The 22320-nt window shown below is 45.4% G+C and overlaps 1 protein-coding gene across 2 annotated transcripts in view; it reads left to right on the top strand.

Annotated features, from left to right (window-relative positions):
* The window catches only part of LOC309569437 (formin-like), a 673199-nt gene that overhangs the window by 118256 nt on the left and 532623 nt on the right, over positions 1–22320 (top strand). For both annotated transcript variants that reach the window (XM_082275263.1, XM_082275264.1), the window contains one exon: positions 594–711. In XM_082275263.1, the coding sequence (XP_082131389.1) occupies positions 594–711 (118 nt within the window). The remainder of the gene's footprint in view (positions 1–593; positions 712–22320) is intronic.

Here is a 22320-nt window from a genome sequence, read left to right as displayed (position 1 = left end):
TTGTAAGATTTTCAAATGTTAATGTGGCTTTGATTTGTAGCTAATGCTTTAAAAAGGTTATTCACTTTTCCCACATTTTTTGCCCCTTTTTTATTGATCAAGGAACATAACTTCTCACCAGATTTTGTAAGTGGCAACTAAAATATAACCTTTTCCTAGCATTTTTGCATCAAGTGAATATGGCAGCATACACTTGGCTATTTGCTAAACTTCTAATGCTTTTTTTTTCTAAAGTCTCAATTCAATGATTTTCTGTGCTCTTAAGAAATGGTTTAAATGTTTGTTTTTTTAAAATGGCAAACTGCACCTTAGGTGCAGTTCATTTTGTACTACTCTAGAAGTTCACAGGTGTAAATCCAAGGAACGTATGTCTGTATAATGTTGTTTGCGTGTATTTTCAAGCCTGTCTGCCTGCTGGACTCCTAATTTAGCTGATCATACTGTAGTTTGAAATCAAAGCTTTGGGTGTTTTGAAATGTCTAGTAGTTTTAATACAGATCCTAAGAGCATTGTGTTAAACTGAAATATGTGAAGCAAATACAAATGTTAATACCCAATTCCTTTTTGTCTTACAATTTTGTTCTGTCTTCTAGCCAGACACAAGTCCCTCAGATCCAGAAGACCGGACTCCAGGAAGACTTCAGGCAGTGTGGCCACCACCTAAACCCAAAGATGGGGAGGAGAAGGTGGGGCTGAAATATACTGAAGCAGGTAGGTGACTATCGACGTCACTCACTGGCACTAATTTTAAAACAAGCATTTTATTTGCCCATGTAGGGTAGAGCAAATGGTTTCTTTATTGTACCGCCCCCCTCCCCCAAGCACACTCCGCACTTTTATTCCCACACTGGTCCATTTAGCTGCCAGCAGCAAGGTAGGTAATCCCTGTAAACTAGGCATAGACAAAAAAAAAAAATTTCTCCATCCACACAAGTAAGGTGAATAGAGGGATCCCCCACCCCTTTCCGGGACTTTGTATTCTATGCTGTCACAATACATTGATCATTGGCTGCAGCCACTGATCAACAAACCTTTTCTAGCGTGTCTGTTTTTCGACAGACAGAAGTCGATTTATTATAGCAACGTTAGACAGGAAGGGCCACACACACACACAGACTAAATTCAGCTGGTTTATCAGGGACTAGCCAAATTTCAATATGCCCAGCTTAAGCTCCGTATTATTCCTAATGAAGCTTACACAGAGCAGAGGACTCTTACCCCCCACCACTGCGTGACCACCACAGCACTGGCCCTACTACCAACTAACAGTGTTGTAAAAGAAAGGAAGGTGAGTCATAACTTGCTTTATTCTGGAAGTACTGGGTATTTAGCTGTCCATACTGATCACTTGGTGTGCCCATACTAGACATTCCTTCCCACAGTGCACTCCCTCCCTGTACACTGTGCCTGTGATGCTAATGGTCTCATTGCCGAGGAGTTTTGTACTGGGGTGGGCAGTACCTGATGAGAAACAGGCTAGTTCCTCATCAGGTCTGGTTTACATTTGATTGAAAGCCCATCGCATCACAATAAGCTAGTCAGTCTAGAGGTGACTTGTAAATTTGCCCACTGCAATGCACAGTCAATCAAAAGTAAAGCAGATCTGATGGGGCACTAGTCTGTTCCCCATCAGGCTTACCCATTGACAAATCATTTTCCAAATATGGGCATTGTCATGTTTGAGTAATGATATCCCCATGGTCCCCAGCCCCTTTGTTCACATTTATCATTCGGCCAGGAAATCTCCCAGCTGATGGCAGAAATGAGACCCAGGATTGAGCACTCTCTGGGAAGCTGTCACGTTTGTGACCGCTTCCCAACGCAGACATGCCCTACACTGAGCACTGGCATACTGCAATGTGTCAGCTCCGATCTGGTTCAAAATACCACCAGTTTACTAAACTGTGAACTGGTGGTATTTTTTTTTTAAGAATCCTTTGCTGCCATAGCAACAGGTTTTTAAAGTTATGGTTATAAGAACTACCTGAGCTTTCCATTCACTTTGGTTACGAACACCGGTGCAAATGCTTTTCTGAATTAGATGCAGGTGGTTCCTAAGGGAACTACCACCGAAAAATGGGTTTATCCATATAACTCCCCAGTATAGCTGAATTAGGTCCAGTGTAGGACTTATCCATACTATTTCAAAATTCATTGTAGTGTAGATGAGGTATGAGGCGACGGCGTGTTGCATATGCAGGAACGTCACGCTTCAGGCTTTTATACAACGTATTTATTGAATTTTGTCATTCAAAGGGGAAAAAGGAGCCAACATGTTTTGGGGGGAATAGGGGAAGCACCCTCCTGAATCAGGGCTAGTATACAGTCAAATACTAAAACACATCATAAATATTTTGTACTTAAAATAAAAATAAGAAATGTCGCCAATAAAATTCAAATGTTTGCAATAAAATTCAAAAAGTTCACAATAAAATTTAGTATATCTGTTCTAAACGTTCAGCCCCGGTTCACATTAGTGCGTTTACGGAGATCGCATGTAATTCGGAGCGCACTGCTCCTAAATTACATGCGATCTCCTGTGCCGTGCAAATTTCAGCCATACACTTTGTATGGCTGAATTCGCACCGCATCCACACTAAACTTGCACATGAGGCTTTTTTTTATCCGCAGCAGAATTGGATCGCAACTGGGGGTGTCAACTTTTAATTGACACCCCCTGCGTATCACATATGGCAGTGTGAACTGCCAGAGGTGCGGATGCAATGCGGGATCATGCTGCATATTCGCTGCGTTCCCGCATCACACAAACGTGAACCGGTACTTAGAGATGATGATTAAGCAGGGCTTTTAGGAGACTATTTTCATGTTTGGAAAGAATTGCACAACATGGAGATGATTCACATAGTAGTGTATGAATTTGGTGTGGGTGTCACTTATGTGCCATATCTTAAATTTAGTGGACATATAATTTTGAACACGTGGCACAGCCTATGGTGCATATGGGAGCTTTGCAGAGGCTATTGTTTTAGTGTGAAGATAAATACAACTAAATAGAGAATGCAACTAGTCTGAGGTGGTGGATTAACAACTGGCCTGGAACTGGAGATGAGTTGTTACCAGAGTTCTAGTTATGGGGCTGTGGGTGATTAAAAAAAAAAAAAAAAGCAAATAGTATGGTAAAAATGGGTGTAGGAAAGAGAAAAAAGGCAAGAGAAAATAATTTAAAAAATAATTAATACATTTGGGGATTGGAGCTGCTACCAATTCATAAACAGCCACTCACCTGTCCCAGGGTTCAAAGCTGTCCGTACCCGGCCAGTTTCTTAACCGGGCTTCAGTGCCCAGCGCCGACATCTTAACTGTGGCAGCTGGCTGTGACTGCTTGTGGCTTGACAGCGGGCTGCGCATGCGCAAGGTGTGTGCTGCACCTCGTGAATTGTCCCGCAGTCTTCTGGGACAAGTGATTTAACTAAATGGTGGTTACATTTACAGCACATTGATTTCAGTGCATTGCAAATGAAGTGATTGGGAGTTTAATAGAATGTCACCTGGGTAGTTAAACCCATCTGGTGCTGTGAAAGCAGGCTAAAGCTGGTGTCTCTTGGTCCTCTTGCCTAATTTTTAGTTTGATTGCGGAGTGTCCTAGGAGCCCCAAGAATTTCCTTATAAAGCTGGGTTATTCTGACAAAAATGATGGGCAGGTCCGAGTTCAGCTTAATTTTAGGACTCCGATCTTGTTTTGAAATGCATATTTTCCTGTTTGAAAACCTGTGCTGGGTTCTTAGACAAGCAGTTGGCTTCTTAGACATGCAGTTTAGGGCAGAGATAAGGAGCTTAGCAGGAAAGCCCATTTTCGCCTGGCTTCTGTATGTTTAGAGGAAACGATGTGAGAAATGCAGTGGATTGTATTTGTCATGTGAAAGACTGACGTGACGTGTCCGGTTATATCCTTGTTTTGAAGAGTGATGAGTGCTATTTATGATGTCTGCATCTACTAATCACATATGAGATATTCATACTTTTAAATTAAGATGACATGAGGCATCTGCACTTGTGTTGTTTATAGGAGTGAGTTGTTTGACTGTGAATGACTAAAAGGCTGAGCTGCTCATTGGTTTCATGTTGGGTTTTTTTTTTTTTTTTTTTTTTTGCAGATGCAATATATTTTTTACAGCTTTGTTATGCAAAAATAAATATTTCCCTTTTTGGGACTGATCACCTCTGACAGGAATAGTGAGGATAATTCCTAGGCTTAGAAGGTTTAGAATACTGTTCTTTACCTTTTATTAAAGATGGATTCACACCTAGTGTATTGTAAATATGGTTTTGCTTGTTTTTTCGTGACATGCATAGGGCTGCCCATTCATTTGAACGGGCTGCCCTTCATGCAACAAACACACCAAAGAAACTCTGGTTCATTTTCAGGTGTTGAGCTTTGCTCTGTTTTTAACTGCATGTCTGCTTGCCACATTTGGGGTGCCATTAACAATGAATGGAATGCTCAGATGTGAATGGAGTCTAAATAAACCCTCAAGTATAAGACCCAGTGACCAGCCAGCATTCTCTTTCAGCTTTTCATAAAATGTGTAGTCTGTGATGAATACACATACAGCTTCCGCCGTACAGAGATTTTCCAATTCGCAGGGCAACGAAGCGCAAGCAGACTGACAGTGATTGTCATTGCGGCAGGTTAACTGAGGTAACCATTTACACACACAATAGCTTCAACTACCGGTTTTGCCAAAAAAAAAAAAAAAAAGTGTACACTCCATTCAGATCCCTGCAAAGCAACATGGTAATCTACTTTGCCATCCAGTAAACTGCAGAAAAATGTCATACTTTTTCTGCACTGCACATCACACCAGCATTGTGTACAACACATATAGTGGTTACCTGTGTTGATCCAGTGTGGGAAAAAAATTCGGTTCACTGCAGTATCTAACAATCATCTTTTAACAACATGCTTACTGGGTACTTTTACACCCTTCATGACCAGGGCAATTTTCATCTTTCAGTGTTGACCCATTTTGAATGACAATTGTGCAGTCATGCATCACCATACCCATACAACATTTTCAGCATTTTTTTTCACACAAATAGAGCTTGCTTTTGGTGGAATTCAGTCACCACTGTTTTTTTTTTTTTTTTGCTAAGCCTGGAGTCTGTAGAGAGGAATATCCAAATTCCTACGCGTTTCGGCTTACAGGTATAGCGCCTTTATCAAGGAAGATTTGTTCACCACATCTGTAAGTATATTAAATAAAACGTCAACCTATGCATTCCATGGGAAAAATTCCCTTTCATTGCATGGTTTTGATACATACTTGGGTAATTGTTTGCCTGATCCTGGGTACCTTGCTTCAGATCATTTGTTTTCACACTAGGAATTGATTGGGCTGCTGCTGTTGGAGTATATGATACAGTGAGGATGTTATGGATTTTACTTTCCTTGATTAAAAAAAAAAAGTATCTATATTGTTGAAAACAATTATATATGTAGTATTGAGTATTTATTACTTGAAGCTTTGCTTTGTAAAAAGGAAAAGGGGGTTATTCCCGGTCAGGTTCGGGTTCCCCCTGATGTGATAGTATAAAACAGATTAGATTTCAAAACAGGAGGCCAATATGTTTGTTCAAAGAAGGGGTGTCCTAATACACACACATCTCCAAAGCATGAGGATAGGGAACTTCTATCTCCCTCTCGGCCGACACATGGCCCATTTTCACAAATATAGGATGCCAAAAGTGACTTTCTCAGCCTTGGACAGAATACATATTCCATCAAGAGGGGGAGACTGGAATAAGTCTCTCCTACAACTTGAAATGCGATGGATTAAAAAACTCTAAGCGACAATACCACTGGGCTTAAATGAAACCGAAAGTTATCGCCCATTCTTAGAAGGTTTTGCCTCCGGCAAAACAGACTAACTGCTAACACGATAGACCTTTAATAACCAAAATCTCCTTTTCCATATATTGCCTTTGCGCCTACAATCTTTTGGTCTCTTCGCTTTTTTTTTTTTGATTCTCATCCATTCAGCAAAAATCTTGCTCCACTTGAAATTAAGATGCTTGTTTCTTTGACAAGGCACCTTCCCCCCTTTTTCTTCTCAAGTTACATTAAAAATGTAACCTCTATACTCCCAAAACTATGACACTTTTTCAATTAATTATTATTTATATCCATTCACAAAAAACCTTGTTTGAAAAGCATCTTTTAAAATTTAATATACCAAAGGCACCAAAATACAAACCAAACAAAACCATGCTACCCAACCTACCTACGCCTCCGGGGGCGCGCAGCGCGGCGATCGGGCATAATGCTCGTCCCCCGGACATAGCCCATCCCCGATCAAAGTAAACAGCCAATGAAATTTGCTGTTTACCACGTGATCGGCTGTGTCAATCACAGACTATCACATGAGCGGCTCCAGTCGCTCGTTCTCTCCTCAATGCGTGCCCCCCTGTGGCGCTCGGGGACGAGGCTCGTCCCTCGGACAGAGCCCATCCCAGGTCTAGGTAAAGAGCCAATGAAATTGTCTTTTTACCACATGACCGGCTGTCGATCACAGCCGGTCACAGAGTGTCAACAGAGAACACGGTAACTAGCTGTCACTGTGTTCTCCTCCTCACACACTGTTCCTGTGTGGGAGGAGATTGTGGTAACAGCTAGTTACCAATTACAGTGCACCCCAAAACACACCGATTGCCCCCACCAATAAAGAGGACCTGTCACTAGCCCATCAAAGTACCTGTCACTAGCCCATCAAAGTACCTGTCACTAGCCCATCAAAGTACCTGAGTACCTGTCACCAGCCCATCGGGTACTCTGATGAGCTGGTGACAGGTACTTGGGTACTCTGATGACAGGTACTCGGGTACTTTGAGTACCTGTCATCGGAGGACCCGAGTACCTGTCACCAGCCCATCAGGTACTCTGATGACAGGTACTCTGATGACAGGTACTCTGATGACAGGTACTCTGATGACAGGTACTCAAAGTACCCGAATACCTGTCATCAGAGTACCCGAGTACCTATCATCAGAGTACCCGAGTACCTGTCTCCAGCCCATCAGAGTACCCGAGTACCTGTCTCCAGCCCATCAGAGTACCCGAGTACCTGTCTCCAGCCCATCAGAGTACCCGAGTACCTGTCTCCAGCCCATCAGAGTACCCGAGTACCTGTCTCCAGCCCATCAGAGTACCCGAGTACCTGTCTCCAGCCCATCAGAGTACCTGATGGACTGGTGACAGGTACTCTGACAGGTACTTGGGTAGTCTTATGACAGGTACTTGGGTGCTCTGACGACTGGTACGTGGGTGCTCTGACGACTGGTACGTGGGTGCTCTGACGACTGGTACGTGGGTGCTCTGACGAGGGTTACGTGGGTGCTCTGACGAGGGTTACGTGGGTGCTCTGACGAGGGTTACGTGGGTGCTCTGACGACGGGTACGTGGGTGCTCTGACGACGGGTACGTGGGTGCTCTGACGACGGGTACGTGGGTGCTCTGACGACGGGTACATGGGTGCTCTGACGACAGGTACTCAAAGTACCCGAGTACCTGTCTCCAGCCCATCGGAGTACCCGAGTACGTGTCATCAGAGTACCTGATGGGCTGGTGACAGGTACTTGGGTACACTGATGACCCCACTGTACTCTGATGACAGGTACTTGAGTAGTCTGACGACAGGTACTTGGGTAGTCTGACGACAGGTACTTGGGTACTCTGACGACAGGTACTCGGGTACTTGAGTACCTGTCATCAGAGTACCCGAGTACTTGTCATCAGAGTACCCGTCTCCAGCCCAGAGTGCCCGGGTACTTTTCTGAAGTCCATCAGTGTACCTGAGTACCTGTCTGCAGCCCATGCCTCCTAGATTATGTGTTGGGGTGTTTGCTTTCCAAAATTGGGTCGTTTTATGGGGGTTTCCCATGTCCTGGTGTTCCAGGGCCTTCAAAAGTGTGATAGGTTGTAATGCAAGTATATGCGTAATTTATGCTCCTAGAACACCTGACGGTGCTCCTTGCATGTTGGGCCTCTGTATGTGTCTATGCTGTAACAAAGTCCCACATATGTGGTATTAATATACTCAGGAGGAGTAGCAGAATGTATTTTGGGGAGTAATTGTTGCTGTTTACATGCTATGTGTTAGAAATATCCTATAAATTGACAACTGTTTAAAAAAAAAATGCGTTTTCATTTTCTTTTCCACATTTTCCAAAAACTTGTGGAAAAAAAATGACCCGTTCAAAAGACTCACTGCTTCATAGAGTATACGTTGGGGTGTTGCTTTCCAAAATGGGGTCATTTTGTGGGTAATTCTATTGTCCTGGTGCTCTAGGGACTTCAAAAGTGTGATAGGTCGTTAGAAAATTATATGTGTAATTAAAGCTCCTAGAACACCTGACAGTGCTCCTTGAATGTTGGGCCTCTGTATGTGGCCAGGCTGTGTAAGGCTGCATTCACATGTCAGCGTTTGGATCGCGGGCAGAACCGCCGCGGTTCCGCCCGCGATCCGGAGATTTATTGCAAATCGCGGGACGCCTACCGTTGCCCGTTGATTTGCAATAGCCCCCCAAACGCCGAGCGATGTTGCCGCGATTTCCGCCTGCCGAATCGCGGCAACATCGCGCAAACAAAATCGCGGGACGCAATACGCTCCAAAGAAGTACAATACGCGATCCAAGCGCTGACATGTGAATGCAGCCTAAAAGTCTCACACATGTGATATCGCCATACTCAGGAGGAGTAGCAGAATGTATTTTGGGGTGTAATTGCAAGTATGCATATACTGTGTGTAAGAAATAACTTTGTAATTATGACAATTTTGTGTAAAAAAAAAAAAAAAAATAATAATAATTTCTTAATTTTCCCAAGAATTGTGGGAAAAAATTACAACTTCAAAAAACTCACCATACCTCTTACTAAATACCCTGGAATGTCTACTTTCCAAAAAGGGGCCATTTGGGAGGGTATATGTACTGTCCTGACATTTCAGGGCCTCAAGAAATTAGATAGGCCGTCGGTACATCAGGTGTGACCAATTTTCAATGATTGGCACCATAGCTTGTATACTTTATAACTTTCACACAGACTAAATAATAACCACTAATTTGGGGTTATTTTTACAAAAGATATGTAGAAGTATAAATTTTGGCCCAAATTTATGAAAAAAAAATTACTTATTTGCAAAATTTTATAATAGAAACTAAAACAAAATGTGTTTTTTTTTTTTTTTTTTTTCAAAATTTTGGCTCTTTTTTCACTTATATCGCAAAAAATAAAAAACCGAGTGGTGATTTAAATACTACCAAAATAAAGCTCTATTTGTGTGAAAAAAATGATAAAAAATTTGATTGGGTACAGCGTTGCATGACTGAGTAATTATCATTCAAAGTGTGAGAGCGCCGAAAGCTGAAAATTGGTCTGGGCAGGAAGGGGGTGTAACTGGTCTGTATGGAAGTGGTTAAAGCATGTCTTGTTTGGTATCTATGTACTTGGCATAACGTCCTCTTTTATATTTCACTAAACAATTAGGCAATATATGTGTATTTGTGCATTAAATTTAAAGTTTTTTTTTTTTTTTCCCCAAAACATTGTGTTTGGAAAATCTCTGCGCAAATACCGTGTGACAAAAAAAAATTGCAATATCCACCATTTTGTTCTGTAGGACCTCTGTTTTAAAAAAACTATAAAACGTTTGGGGGTTCAAAGTAATTTTCTAGTTAAAAAAAAAAAAAAGTTTCATGTAAACAAAGTGTCAGAAAAGGCTTGGTCTTCAAGTGGTTAGAAGAGTGTGTGATGTGTGGCATAAGCTTCTAATGCTGGGCATAAAATGCCAGGACAGTTCAAACACCCCCCAAATGACCCCTTTATGAAAAGTAGACACCCCAAGCTATTTGCTGAGAGGCATGTTGAGTCCATGGAATATTTTTTATATTTTGCTACAAGTTTTGGGAAAATTAAATTTTTTTTTTTATACACAAAGTTGTCACTAAATTATATGTTGCCGACGCATGCCACGGGGGGGGGGGGGGGGGGGGATGGCGTTGTTGTGCTATCTTGGCATTTCATGGCCTCAAACTGTGATAAGTTGGAAATAAACAATTTATACTGTTACAAAGTCTGAAAGCAGTAAATGGTTTTTGGGGTCCTGTAAGCTGCTAGACTACCAATAAGTCTCACACGGGTTATCCCCATACTCAGGAGAAGCAGCAGAATGTATTTTGGGGTGTAATTCCACATAAAGCCATGGCATGCGTGAGCAAAATATAATTTCAAAGACATTTTTGTGTAAATAAAAAAAAAAGTTTGTGTGTGTATGTATATATGTGTGTGTGTGTGTGTGTGTGTGTGTGTGTATATATATATATATATATATATATATATAAAATATATGTGCGTGTATATATATATATATATATATATATATATATATATATATATATATATGTATGTGTGTGTGTGTGTGTGTGTATATATATATATATATACATACACATATATATATATATATATATATATATATATATATATATATATATATATATATATATATATATATACACACACACACACAGTGGGGATTGAAAGTTTGGGCACCCCAGGTAAAAATTTGTATTAATGTGCATAAAGAAGCCAAGGAAAGATGGAAAAATCTCCAAAAGGCATCAAATTACAGATTAGACATTCTTATAATATGTCAACAAAAGTTAGATTTTATTTCCATCATTTAAGCTTTCAAAATAACAGAAAACAAAAAAAAATGGTGTCTGCAAAAGTTTGGGCACCCTGTTGAGTTAATATCTTGTACTGCTCCCTTTGGCAAGTATCACAGCTTGTAAACGCTTTTTGTAGCCAGCCAAGAGTCTTTCATTTCTTGTTTGAAGCATCTTTGCCCATTCTTCCTTACAAAAGTCTTCCAGTTCTTTGAGATTTCTGGGCTGTCTGTCACGCACTGCTCTTTTAGGGTCTATCCATAGATTTTCAATTATGTTGAGGTCAGGAGATTGTGAAGGCCATGGCAAAACCTTCAGTTTACGCCTCTTGATGTAATCCCCCGTGGATTTGGGGTGTGTTTAGGATCATTATCCATTTGTAGAAGCCATCCTCTCTTTAACTTCACCTTTTCCCAGATGGCATCAAGTTACCATCCAAAATTTGCTGAAATTTTATTGAATCCATTTTTCCTTCTACTCGTGAGATGTTCCCTGTGCCACTGGCTGCAATACAACCTCAAAGCATGATTGATCCACCCCCATGCTTAACAGTTTGACAGATATTCTTTTCATTTAATTCTATGCCCCTTCTTCTCCAAACGTACCTTTGCTCATTCCGGCCAAAAAGTTCAATTTTAAAGAGGAAGTAAACCCTTCTCTGACACTTTTACCTATAGGTAAGCCTATAATAAGGCTTGCCTATAGGTACTGTAAATATCTCCTAAACATGTACCGTTTAGGAGATATTTACCTTACATGCAGCCAGTGACGTCACTGGAGCATGCGCTCTGAAGGAACGGCCGCTGGTGCCGTTTCTTCAGAGCCCCGTGCCGTGACTGTCGGCTCCCGCGCAAGAGCGCGGGAGTGACGTCACCGCGGCGCCGGCCAGTCAGATGGCCGGATGCCTCGATCCCGGAAGACGGGCGACTGGACATGTCGCCCGTCATACAGGCGAGCGGGCGGCACGGCAGGGGCTCGTTCTAAGGTAAGTATTTCATAATGAGCTAGTATGCGATGCATACTAGCTCATTATGTGTTTCGCTTACAGGTTGTAAAAAAATAAAAATAAAAAAATTGTATGGGTTTACAACCTCTTTAACCTCATCGGTCCACAGAACTTGTTTCCAAAATGCATCAGGCTTGTCTATATGTTCATTTGCAAAGTTCCAACACTGATTTTTGTGGTGAGGATGTATAAGAGGTTTTCTTCTGATGACTCTTCCATGAAGACCATATTTGTACAAGTATCTCTTTATAGTGGATTAGTGTACCACAACTCCAGTGTCTCAATTCCTTGGGGTGCATGCTATAAATTCTGCAGGGTGCCCAAACTTTTGCAGACACCATTTTTTTGTTTTCTGTAATTTTGAAAGTGTAAATGATGGAAATAAAATCTAACTTTTGTTGACATATTATAAGAATGCCTAATCTGTAATTTGATGCCTTTTGGAGATTTTTCCATCTTTCCTTGGCTTCTTTATGCACATTAATAAAAATTTGTAATATTCAATGGGCTCAACATGTCTCTCAATTCCTTGGGGTGTCTACTTTCCAAAAAGGGGTAATTTGGTGGTTGTGGGGGGGGGGGGGGGGGTGTGGGGGGTTACACTGCCATTTTAGCACTTCAAGAAATGAGATAGGCAGTGAGATAGTAAAAGCTGCGTAAATTCCACTATATACACCATCGTTTGTAGATGCCATAACTAGTGCAAACCAATAAATATATGATTATTGAGATTTTTTTTTTAATCAACGACATGTATGACAAAAATTGAGTTTATTGGATAGTTTTTATAAGAAAAAGTAGGAAATGTATATTCTCTTTCGTTCATCGATGGACACAGCGCTCCATAAAGCATAACTAGTGGGTTGTTTTGCCTCCTCCAGGGGTAGGACTAGGCAGAACGAAAAACACCTGGCAATGCCCATGGGCCGTCCTCAGCTGGCATATCAGGGGCGGACTGAGCGGTCGGGCACTTGGGGCGTGGTCCGAGGGCCCGGCCGGCAAGGGGGGCCCGGTCGGGAAGGGGACCAGCCGCCCACTACAGCATTAATTCACCCGATGTTGTCTCAGAGACAACATTGGGCTATCGGGGCCCGGCAGCCAGCGCTTTGGAAGTGGGAGGAGAGGAGGGGCCCGGCCACCATCGCTATGGAGGTGGGAGGGGCCCTGCAGGCAGCCATCGCTATGGAAGTGAGAGGAATGGAGGGGCCAGGCATCCGGCGTCATGGAAGTGAGGGGAGGGGCCCTGCAGGCAGCCGTCGCTATGGAAGTGAGAGGAGGGGAGGGGCCCGGCATCCGGCGTCATGGAAGTGGGAGGAGGGGAGGGGTCCTGCAGGCAGCAGTCGCTATGGAAGGGAGAGGAGGGGAGGGGCCCGGCATCCGGCGTCATGGAAGTGGGAGGAGGGAAGGGGCCCTGCAGGCAGCCGTCGCTATGGAAGTGAGAGGAGGGGAGGGGCCCAGCATCCGACGTCATGGAGGAGGGGAGGGGCCCTGCAGGCAGCCGTCGCTATGAAAGGGAGGGGAGGGGCCCGTCATCCGGCGTCATGGAAGTGGGAGGAGGGGAGGGGCCCTGCGGCTGGCGCTGCTTCCGTGGGAGGAGGGGCGAGGCTGGGGTTTTCATTGTGTGCTCAGTGAGCGGGGATGTGTCGACGTTGATGTCACAATGTCCACAGGTAGATAATTTCTCTAAGTAGATAACAGTTTGAGAATGATGGTACAGTACATGTTTCTCTAGCGCTCATTGACAGACGTAGTCCTCGGTGATACACCACCTTCGGGTTATGTTGCCTCCACAGGAGCAGGACTAGACAGGAAATTAAAAAGCTCTGGCCACACCCTAGGGGCAGTCCCAGAGGGTATATCCTCTCTCTCTCTGCCTCAGCAAATCAGTTATTTTCTGTCTAGTTAGGAGTAAGGACTGAAGGACAGAGGTTTGTCTACTTCAGTCATTCCTACCCTTATTAAAGCAAGGAAAGCGACTTCCAGCAAAGTCTATTATCACACATGGAAGACTTATATTGCGTGGTGCGAATCTTTAGGATTTCCTCCACGTACCTATTCGGTGTCTCGAATATTGGCCTTTTTGCAACAAGGGGTTGAGCAGAAGCTAGCCTTGAGCACCATCAAGGGTCAAGTTTCAGCATTAGCAATCTTCTTTCAGAAACCTTTAGCTACCAAATCCTTGGTGCGGAATTTCATCCAGGGGGTGCGGCACCTGGCTCCTCCAGTCCGCGCGCCCTTACCGCCCTGGGATCTTAATTTGGTTTTGTCGGTTCTACAGAAACCTCCCTTTGAAAACATCAGGGAGATTCCCTTGCTTACTTTATCCCAGAAGGTGGTCTTCTTGGTGGCTATTACTTCTGCTCGCAGGGTGTCAGAACTGGCTGCATTATCATGCCAGTCCCCATACCTAGTGATTCATAGGGATAAGGTAGTACTTCATCCTAAGCCATCTTTTCTTCCTAAGGTGGTTTCAGATTTTCATCTGAATGAAGATATTGTACTACCTTCCTTGTGTCCTCAGCCCAAGCATCATCGGGAACATGCGTTGCATTCCTTAGATGTGGTTCGGGCAATCAGGGTATACCTGAAAGCTACGGAATCATTCCGTAAGACGGATTCACTTTTTGTGATCACGGATGGCCCCAGAAAGGGTTTGCCTGCATCTGCCGCGACCATTGCCAAATGGATTAGACAAACGGTGGTACAGGCTTATTCTATTAAGGGTCAGAGTCCTCCGTTCCCTGTTAGGGCGCACTCCACTCGAGCGCTCAGTACTTCCTGGGCCTTTCGCCATCAGGCGTCAGTGGTCCAGGTATGTAAGGCGGCCACTTGGTCGTCGGTACATACCTTTACAAAATTCTATAAAATTGATGTGACGGCATCGGCGGATGCCTCATTTGGCCGCAAGGTTTTGCAGGCCGCAATTTGAGGAGACCGGTGGTCTACCTCGAGGGTTTTTTTCTGTTTGAAAAAAAAAAAAAAAAAAAGAAAAAATTTTTTCTCTCTTTTGTTGAGTCTCATCATTAAGGATGAGCATTGTAAACTTCTAGTTGGCACCGGTTGGGCCTTCTAGATTGGGATTTGATTTCATTTTCCCACCCCTCAGTTGTGATACTGCTCTGGGACGTCCCGAAGGTGGTGTATCACCGAGGACTACGTCTGTCAATGAGCGCTAGAGAAAAATGGATTTTTGTAAAATCTTACCGTAAAATCCTTTTCTCTTAGCTCATTGACAGACGTAGTCCCCGCCCCTCTGTTTTTTTGAGTTGGGTTAAAATCTCTAAAGACTGCTTTTTCACATAACTGATTTGCTGAGGCAGAGAGAGAGAGGATATACCCTCTGGGACTGCCCCTAGGGTGTGGCCAGAGCTTTTTAATTTCCTGTCTAGTCCTGCTCCTGGACCATAACCCGAAGGTGGTGTATCACCGAGGACTACGTCTGTCAATGAGCTAAGAGAAAAGGATTTTACGGTAAGATTTTACAAAAATCCATTTTTTGTTCAAGGCGAGCCCAACTAAATGCCAGATCCATTGACACCCCCACCAATATGTGATCTCCCCCAAATTCAACATGGTAAAGCAGTGGTGAAATTTGGGGGAGATCACATATTGGTGGGGGTGTCAGTGGTGATGTGTGGTGTAGGGGGGGTTATGACACAGTGGTGGTGAATTTGGTGGGGAGATCACATATTGGTGGGGGTTCAGTGGTGAATTGTGTGGTGTGGGCGGGGGGTATGACACAGCGGTGAATTTTGGGGGGGGGGGAGATCACAAGATGATGGGGGTGTCAGTTGTGGTGTAGGGGGGGGGGTTGACACAGCGGAGGTGTCACCACCACTCTCATACCCCCCCTACACCACCACTGACACCCCCACCAATATGTGATCTTCCCCCAAATTCACCGCTGTGTCATCCCCCACCACCCCACACATTTCACCACTGTCATCCCCCCCACCCCAACATGTGATCTCCCCACCAAATTCACCACCACTGTATCATACCACCCCCCACACAACCGCTGATCTCACTAAAATCACCACTGCTGTGTCATTCGGGGGGGAATGACACAGCAGTGGTGAATTTGGTGAGGAGATCAGCGGTGAATTGTGTGGGGGGGTATAATAAATACAGTGGTGGTGTAGGGCCTCCCCCCTGCCAAACCTCACAATTCACCACTGACACCCCCCACTCTAATATGTGATCTCCCCACCAAATTCACCACTGCGGTGTCACCCTCCCCCCCCCCCCTGTACACCACACAGTTCACTACCGACACCCCACCAATATGTGATCTCCCCCAAATTCACCACCCCTCTTATTCCGCACCACACAATTCACCACTGACACTCGGGCTGACGATTCAGCACTGCCCCCCCCCCCCACCAATATATGATCTCCCCTCAAATTCAGCACCACACTGTGATCCCCCCCAGACCTGATCATTCACTACTACCCCCGCCCCCAATATGTGATCCCCCTTCAGACCTGATCATTCACTACTACCTATCCCCCCCCCTCTTTCCCTGCCAATTCACTGCCACCCCATTCCCAACCTCCACTGATACTACCTGACTTTATATTGGTGTATCCATAACATCCTATTCCATCAGTCCGTTTAAATGCAACACCATCTGTCATACCACTTATAGATGTCTGCAGAAAACTGCATATGTGACCCGACCCCCCCCCCCCAGACCTGGTAATTCTCCACTGCCTGCCACACCCCCCCCCCCCCCCCCCTCCACTGCTACAGTGTCATTCTCCCCCTGACCCAACGATTCACTATTGCAAAAATAGAAAAAAGGAATGTATACCAGCGCTATGGAGTTTTCTGTATACTGAATTAGGCTTAAAAAGGTGGTGTAAGCTGCCTCCAACCTACCTCTGAGGTAGTAAAATAGAAAAAATTGCAAAAATGTTGGGACCGGCGCTACCACTTATAAAACGTGCATGTGCAAAATAGAAAAGTGCATATAGTGCTAAAGGTGCACGCAATAAGATATATAAAGTGCTACGTGCTATTTATGGGCTGTGCCTAGTGTACCATACTGTAAACATACTGTAAACATCATATGTTATGCATATAATTATACATATAAAGTGCCGAGTGCTGATATTGCCAAAACCCCGTGTAGTGATTAAGAAATCAAACAAAGTATGGCATCGGTAGGTGATTCACCAAAAACACCGCTGCTTACCACACTCTTTTGGCCGATACCTCGACACTTCTTCGGTCACTAAAATAAAGGATAAGCCTCCATTGCGTAGCATATGTTATGTCCAGACAAAAAAACGTAGCATCCACTCACAGTTAGGGAGTTCACTATCAGCTTTGAGAGGTGTTCGCCGGACCGCTTCCGCGTTCCACCGGCTCAAACCACCGTTCCCGGAAGTGACGTATTGACGTACGTGAACCACGCCCTACGCGTTTCGTCATACGACGTCATCTGGAGCGTTCAGATGACGCGTAGGGCGTGGTTCACGTACGTCAATACGTCACTTCCGGGAACGGTGGTTTGAGCCGGTGGAACGCGGAAGCGGTCCGGCGAACACCTCTCAAAGCTGATAGTGAACTCCCTAACTGTGAGTGGATGCTACGTTTTTTTGTCTGGACATAACATATGCTACGCAATGGAGGCTTATCCTTTATTTTAGTGACCGAAGAAGTGTCGAGGTAACGGCCAAAAGAGTGTGGTAAGCAGCGGTGTTTTTGGTGAATCACCTACCGACGCCATACTTTGTTTGATTTCTTAATCACTACACGGGGTTTTGGCAATATCAGCACTCGGCACTTTATATGTATAATTATATGCATAACATATGATGTTTACAGTATGTTTACAGTATGGTACACTAGGCACAGCCCATAAATAGCACGTAGCACTTTATCTTATTGCGTGCACCTTTAGCACTATATGCACTTTTCTATTTTGCACATGCACGTTTTATAAGTGGTAGCGCCGGTCCCAACATTTTTGCAATTTTTTCGATTCACTATTGCGCCTCACCCCCATTGCCACTATTTAATTCCCCCCTCCCTTTAGGGTTGCCACCTCATCCTTTTTACCACTTCAGCCCCGGAAGATTTTGCCCCCTTCCTGACCAGGCCCTATTTTGCAATTTGGCACTGCGTTACTTTACCGACAATTGCGCAGTTGTGCGACACTGTACCAAAACAAAAGTTACGTCCTTTTTTCCCACAAATCGAGCTTTCTTTTTTTTTTTTACTAGTAATGGTGGCGATCTGTGATTTTTTGCAGGACTGCGACATTGCGGCGGACAGATCGGACCCCTAACTGACATTTTTGACATCTTTGGGGGGACCAATGACATTACTACAGTAATCAGTTCTAAAAATATGCACTGTTACTGTAATAATGACACTGGCAGGGAAGGGGTTAATACTGTTGGTGATCAAGGAGTTAAATGTAAGCCTAGGGGAGTGATTCTAACTGGGGAGGGGGGGGGGTGGTTGGGCTTGTGAAATGATCAGAGACCTGCGATCCTATATAGAATGATAACATGGTCTCTGTGATCATTGCAGGGAGAAGGACGGTGAGCTGTGTTTACAACAGGCGACCGCCCTTCTCTCTCAGCGGGGAACGATTGCGGGTGTCAGGCGGCAATCGGAGCCGCTTAACACACGCGCTGGCTTCCCCACTGACAAGCAGGGGTGGGAGTGCGCCGCGTGCCCACCCCCTAGACTCCCCAGAGCTTGCGCCATACATGTCTGGCGATTTGCCTGGGCGCGGCTGCCTGCCACAGTACATCGGCGGTCAGTCGGCAAGCAGTTAAACCAGGACATATATTAATTATACAGGTTCTGTGGCTGATTAAGGTGGTAATTAAACTCACTTGATGCCTTATGTGCATTCTATAAGTATCACAACCTGTGTAATTCATGTGTCCTGGATAAAAGGGATGAGGTGGCAACCCTAGTCCAGCTAAACCTGGCAATTTACCATTGTAATGCTCTGGTTTTGTCTGTTTATGATTTGAATTGCTCTGGTTTTGTCTTTTTATGAGTTTGTAATGCACTGGTCCTGGTTTGTCTGTTTATTATTGGTAATGCACTTGTCTTGGTTTGTGAAATTGTGATTCATTTTGCACAGTTTTTTTTCATTCATTATTTATATTGCACTTGTAAATTATTGCACTTTTGTTCCTTGTGTCTAAAGATTGTGTAGGGTGTGGCTGGAGGTGGGGTGTGGGTGTGGCTGGAGGCGGAACATGGGTGGGGCCTGGAAAGGGGCCCTTGATTTATTTTGCCCGGGGGCCCTGAGAGTTCTCAGTTCGCCCCTGTGGCATATAACCCCACTCTCTGCTCTAGGTAATCAGTTTTAATCTGTCTAGTCAGGAGTAAGAATCTAGGTTCCCGCCTAATTCCGAACCGTACCGTACCACTTTTTTGGGACCCTTTCGTTCGGGTACCAAGCACATTAGTACCGTACCAACAGGGTGGAGCTACACTCTGCAGAACTTTGGTTGACAAAGAATTGTCTATCACAGCTTTCCGGTACACCACGCCTATCATGAAAGGGTACAATTGGCAGTGGAAAGGTGTACCGTTCCGAACCGTACTGAACCGAACCGTACCGTAACACTCAGTGGAAACGAGGCATAATTGTCCTAATGTGCAGGGAGGCATAGGATAACAGTTCACTGCTTTTACAGGCAAAACTCCTGTAGAAGCAGCATTTTTTTAAGCCCAGGGTACATGGGGCCCTAAGATAATGAATACTTTGGTCAGTGAATGTAAAGAACAATACAAAGCAGACAGTATAAAGGGTCAAGAGGATGTAATGTACAACATAATGCAGTAACCAGAAGTATATAACATACACCACAGTATTCAGAGCACAGCAGCCTGTCTGTTTGCTGGGCTGTATGTTGCATACTCCTGACCACTGCACTCTTTATGCTGAGCCGTATGCAGTGGTGGGATTCAGCCGGTATGCACCCGTTCCACAGAACCGGTTACTAAATATTTGGAAGTTCGCAGAAACACCTTGTGACCATCTGTATATCATCCACTAACCGCTCTGCTGCTCTCTGTCCTCTGTCCCTGCTTGTGGCTGCGGCGGTGCGGCTCTCTCTCTGCAGGGAGGCGGCCGGAGCCCACACCCTGCACTGTTTGCTAGGCTAGAGCCGCTTAGCGTCTAGCAACCAGTGACGTCACCCCTTTCTCCTCCAGGCCACCGCCTCCCAGACAGCCCAGCCTATTACAATTTGGCTCTAGTAGGCTTCAGGAAAGGGTGGACCCGGGGCGCACTGCTCTGCCCACCCATTGTGTGACAATAGCGAATTAAAATTCACTATTGTCACACGGATCCTCCTCCTGAGACTCGCTTCCTGATTGGCCGAAAGGCAAATTCCATGCCATTGGCCAAGGAGGAGGTGGGAGGACTCGAGGAGACGTGGGGACTGAAGAGATGAAACTGCCGCTACAACAGGTAAGTCAAGTGCACTGGTCTCGGGGGGGGGGGGTGGGGCTTGGCAAGTTGGCACGCTGTTCACTCTGCATTGAAGGGGGCACGCTGGTCTCTGCATTGAAAGGGGGCACGAATGATGATCTCTGCATTGAAGGGGACACGAATGATGATCTCTGCATTGAAGGGGGCACGAATGATGATCTCTGCATTGAAGGGGGCACGAATGATGATCTCTGCATTGAAGGGGGCAAACAGAGGCTGGCCTGCGAGTTAAATCTTTTATAGGGCCGCATAAGACCGGGCTTGGGTCTGAGTCACAGCGGTCCCTTGGCCGACAGCTCCCCTTCGATGGTGAGTTCTGTCTGGAGCTTTACCCCCACCATGGAAGGGTTGGTACAGTCCCCTCTCTCTCCTTTTCGTGGCTTTCTTTGGGGTGGACGTGGGTAACCCCCAAGGATGGTCCGACCTGCCTGCAGGTTTCCTCTTCCATTCTTAAATCCCTCACTGAGCTGGGCTTCCCCAACTCCCATTTCCCCATGTCTAGACCTAGAGTCTGGTGGGGATCCCAGGGCAGAGAATGAAGCAGAGACCCCTGGGGGGGTCTCTCCCGCTATACCCACACTGTATGGGTCCTAGGATAGTCTGTGTCCCGTCCTGGTAGTCTGGAGGGGTCCCAGTGTAGGAGACCGCTAGGTACATGCCTTGATGTTTGCAGTGTAGTTATAGTGCAGGGGGGTCCCAGTGCAGAGTGCACAGCAATGTCTCCCCTAAATATGTGTCCTACCTTCAGGGGGGATCCACTTGCAGAGGGTGCAGCATTGCAGAGGGTTCAGGAATGATCCTGGCAGCATGCTTCAGTGTTTGTAGCTGATGGTGGTCATTTTCCCTTAGTCTGGCTGGTCTCCTTTCCTCTTCCCCGGTTTCCTCTTCCCCGGTTTCCTCTTCCCCGGTTTCCTCTTCCCCGGTTTCCTCTTCCCCGGTTTCCTCTTCCCCGGTTTCCTCTTCCCCGGTTTCCTCTTCCCCGGTTTCCTCTTCCCCGGTTTCCTCTTCCCCGGTTTCCTCTTCCCCGGTTTCCTCTTCCCCGGTTTCCTCTTCCCCGGTTTCCTCTTCCCCGGTTTCCTCTTCCCCGGTTTCCTCTTCCCCGGTTTCCTCTTCCCCGGTTTCCTCTTCCTGTGCCTCGGACATATAAACAGGGATAGCGTCCATGATGATGCTGGGTTGAGTTGAGAAAGGGTGGAGATATAGCGGGAACATCCAGCCAAACAGGAGTGACTAAGGGAGTCCTAATACCCACTCCTTCGGGTGTGGCTGCTTGGGAGACACGTAAAGGAGAAAGAAACATGGCGTTTGTGAGAGAGAAAAAGAGTTTGACCGCTATTGCTGCCACCATCGGTGAAGACTCTGCTCAGGCAGACGCCGGAGTACCTAGGACTCGCGCTGTCCATGGGGGGTGGCCTGGAGTACCTAGGAGCGGAATGTCCCCAATGTGCTTAAAAGTGCAAGCGTGGGTCCAATGTGGGCAATGTGGCTATCTGCTGCTGCGAGCAGAGAGAAGCAAGGGCCGGCCCAAGAAGTTGTATGAAGCTGGAGGCCATGCCAGGAGACAGTGGGCTCTCATTGTTTGTAAGGGGGACTCGGTCGCAGAGCTTCCTAGGGAGGGGATGCGTGCCAGTACAAGCTGTTCTGAATGTTCAAGTTCATTTGCAGAGCCTTTGGGCCATCGGGCCCGGGTCTTAAGGAGAATGTTTGCTATGCCAGATCCCTTGGGCCAGGATCTATGTGGATTACAAATACTGCGTGGGAAACTTTCCACAGTTAAAGTAAGGAGAAGAAACGGATGACTAACACAAGTTCAAGTGTGTATCCAGAAACTTTGGTGAGGGGTGCCCTGAGAGACCCCTGTTGTTACTTCCACTGCTTCCTACAAGAAGTACAGGAGGTGCTGTATCTTACTTCGAAGAAAGGACTCTGCATAGCTAGCCAGTGTTAAAGCACAGACTTCTTACCCACAAGGAGTGGACCCGGCGAGTCAAGACACTGGTTAACAGAGGTAGTCAGGGAAGGGAGAGAGAAGGTCGCCCTAAGTAGGAGGGTCTTCTCACTCAGCTGTACAGTCAGTCTTGTATTTTCTCAAATGTATGTAGTTGACTAACTTTTTCTTCCATTTTCTATACAGATGGGCTCATCTTAGAGACAGTC

This window comes from Pelophylax lessonae (assembly GCF_965119305.1).
Source record: "Pelophylax lessonae genome assembly, chromosome: 13".
NCBI lineage: Eukaryota > Metazoa > Chordata > Amphibia > Anura > Ranidae > Pelophylax > Pelophylax lessonae.
The sequence above is the reverse complement of the archived record's forward strand: the minus strand, read 5'-3'. Positions and strand labels throughout refer to the sequence as shown.